The 3,190-nt window shown below is 31.1% G+C and overlaps 1 protein-coding gene across 1 annotated transcript in view; it reads right to left on the bottom strand.

Moving 5' to 3' along the window:
- LOAG_17422 (hypothetical protein) overlaps nt 1-1,304 on the bottom strand; it is a gene marked incomplete at both ends in the record, with an annotated part of 3,544 nt that extends 2,240 nt beyond the window's left edge. The window contains 2 exons of the mRNA XM_020450085.1: nt 226-549; nt 1,053-1,304. Coding sequence (XP_020306291.1) covers nt 226-549; nt 1,053-1,304 — 576 coding nt within the window. The remainder of the gene's footprint in view (nt 1-225; nt 550-1,052) is intronic.
- Between the last annotated feature and the right edge of the window lie 1,886 nt (nt 1,305-3,190).

Genomic DNA, 3,190 nt, shown 5'->3' with positions numbered 1-3,190 from the left:
TATATAATATATATATATATATATATATATATATATATATATGTATATATATATATATATATACATATATATGAACTGCTTACAATGAATATTTGACTATGTAGAATTCCTCAGCTTCATCATAGTGCCTTACTTTTTCATTTTAAGGATATATAACAGTTACTATTCTTGCAATCCATTCATAATGCAACCTACTTTACTGCACTTTAAAATAAACATACATACCCTCGATCCGTGCAAGAAATTGCATGGCACAACTCCTTTACTCTCGATATAAAACAAATAATCCCAGTTATCAGCTGCATACCGTTCGCAATACACCACTTCGTTGTTGTATATGTCGTCAAAGCTACGCTTTCCATTACAAAACGGTAATGGTTTTAGCAACTTTTTGCTTGTCGGTTCCGGTTGGACTGGAGGAGCTTGCACAGCTATTTCGTTAGGAGTTGGCTTCAGTCTTAAATGTTGTCTAGATGTAAACGCATCAGATTCTATAATATTCCGGGTACGGAGATTTATGCCCGCGTTCTTTAACAGCTCTGCCAAACCCTAAAAGTAACGAAGTGTAGATATACACAACTGCATTTCTAAAATTTCAGAATTTAACGACAAATACTCAGTGCAAACTTCAAATTAAATTTGGCAAAAATGTCGAGAAAACTCGTTTAAAAAAATAACAAATCTTAGCAAATATGTTTTCTTTCCTTTTTTTTCATATGCCCAAAATGCCAACTGTTCGCTGTAATGCAAATTTACTGTGATGATTTCTTTTACAAAAGAACAAACGCAAAAATTGAATGTAATATTAGAATGACTAAAACTATTCGCATCTTTAACTTCATAAGGTCATATTCGATTTTTTATCTGTGTCATTCAGTACTGCTTCTAAGACTAATAGCTCAGATAGTGATGGTTAGATATACAAAAGGTATAATGTTTTAGAGAATTCTCTGATAGAAGTGGTGGGAAAAAAAATTGCTTCAAACAAAAAAAGAGGAATAAACCATAAACAGTTTTAAATAACTCCAAACACATTTTGAATTTTCAATTACCTTGTGCAAGGTAATATCACGCTCAGATTGCTCTTTCTGCGATGATTTTGTTCGTACACGTTTTGGTGATGCCGAAAGTGATCGCCGCACTTTATTAGTGAGTAACGAAAACTTGCTTTCATCTCCGTCTTTGTCGATTTTTCTATTGCCTTCAGTTGTTACAACATTCTTCATATCTGCCAACGCAGCTCTTCGTATTTGTATTCCTCCCATCGGATCGTTCCCGTTTTTTCCAAGAATTCCACTTGCCATATTTTTAAATCGCTAAAGATAATGAAGTTATCTAACTTCCTATTGTTTCTTAATTATATAACTTATTAATATTAGTCTCATGTTAGACATCAAATACTTTTCTGTCCTTGATTTTAACATAAATATTTTTGGTCCTACCATATATTTCAAGGCCTTGTGCAAGACAGATATAGCACTTGTCTCCAGGGTCGAAGATATTAACAAGAGTGACAAAGAGATAGTCGGTAATGTTTTTACTTATTTCTTTATTTTAAAGACGAGTGAACTTGCTTTACTTTTTTGCTTTAGCGATGAGTCACGACATGAGTTAACTTATTCCCTCACTCTACTAACATGACAATTTAATCCAAAAATGACAACTTTGCTAACTCCTGCAAAAGTACTAGAACTTAGTTTCTTTTTAAAATCAACTCATCAGTATAGCTATACAAAGTTTTTCTGGTAATGTGGAGAAATTGGTCATGGTAATACTAGGAAATAAAAAAAGGTAAGATCTCACACAAAATTTGTCAGGGACATATTCGGTAATGAGTCAGATATATTTAATTTTAATTTAGGTCTTATATATTTAGGGATTTGAATCGGTTAAAATAACTGAAACAAAATAGAGTCAAAATAACATATGAAACAGGAAGGCGGTATCTGGAAATCCCTCAATTGGAGACTTTCAGTAACTCGCTCTCTGTTCCATTTCGATAAATCAAAATTTAGTTTATGCAACTCCCAGCATTATTCCTACCTTTTTAAGGACAGAAAAAAAAATATCAAATTAAATAGTATATAATTTTCCAGTGTAAGATACATCCACTTTATTATAGTGAATACATCTTACACGACCTTGAAAGTAAATAGCAAAGTCAAACTATGTAACAAATAACTAATTTTTTTTTTTTTTGAAGTGCTTTACTTTTTCGGATTCTTCATATGAAGTTATTACTATAGGCATTCTAGGATCTGCTATTTCAAAAATTTTATAATGACCTGCAGTGAGTTTTCGCTCAGTTTTTTCTGCGATATTCCCATCCCATCATTTGCGGATGTTGATCTTCCGGATACCTTTCCAGTGATATTTTCATTCCCAATGGTATTCCGACCACGCTTTAACATTTTCACCTGAATCAAACAATGATAAAATAGTAACATGATCAATTGCAAAAACAATGATAGTAATGCAACAAAACGCGACGAAGAGTATCACATAAAAATTCAACGCTATCATATAATCTCGATAAATTTGTAAAGAAGTTTTGCCACCGTTGATACCTAACGCTTTTAAATTCAATTAAGCCACTATTCCTTTTCTGGAAGCTTCCTGAACATAAATTTGTACAATTATGAACGACAACCATACTTTTCCAATAACACATCGATTTGTTAAATATATGAAATAGAAGCAGTATATTACCGAAGAGACGCCATCAAAGACTTTTTAGAATTTTAAAGCAAAATATAAAGAACTGAGCACAAAAAAACAACCTTCCAGATAAGTTCTATAGCAAACAACTATTGGATAAGTAAACTTTATTGATCAAAAAACTGCTTAAAAAAAGAGAATGCTTTAAGGTTAGGCAATTATAAAATTAGAGCCGGGTCAAGTAAGTGGATGCACAGAAGAACCAATGTTAATTGTCAATGGTTCTACATCTAATATATCCCTCAAAAGCTTTAACATTGTTTCGGATTGCTTTCTGCTCATAATTACAAGAAATTAACAAATAATAAACATTTAATAAGTAGAAGAATACTTTCAAGAAGGAGTGCTATAAAGGAGATGATAATTTATCCAGCTTAAAGCATTTAAAATAAATTTCTAGTGGTATATATATATATATATATATATATATATATATATATATATATATATATATATATATATATATATATAT

Source organism: Loa loa (genome assembly GCF_000183805.2).
Source record: "Loa loa unplaced genomic scaffold supercont3.73, whole genome shotgun sequence".
In the NCBI taxonomy this organism is placed as follows: domain Eukaryota; kingdom Metazoa; phylum Nematoda; class Chromadorea; order Rhabditida; family Onchocercidae; genus Loa; species Loa loa.
This window is presented reverse-complemented; position numbering and strand designations above follow the sequence as displayed.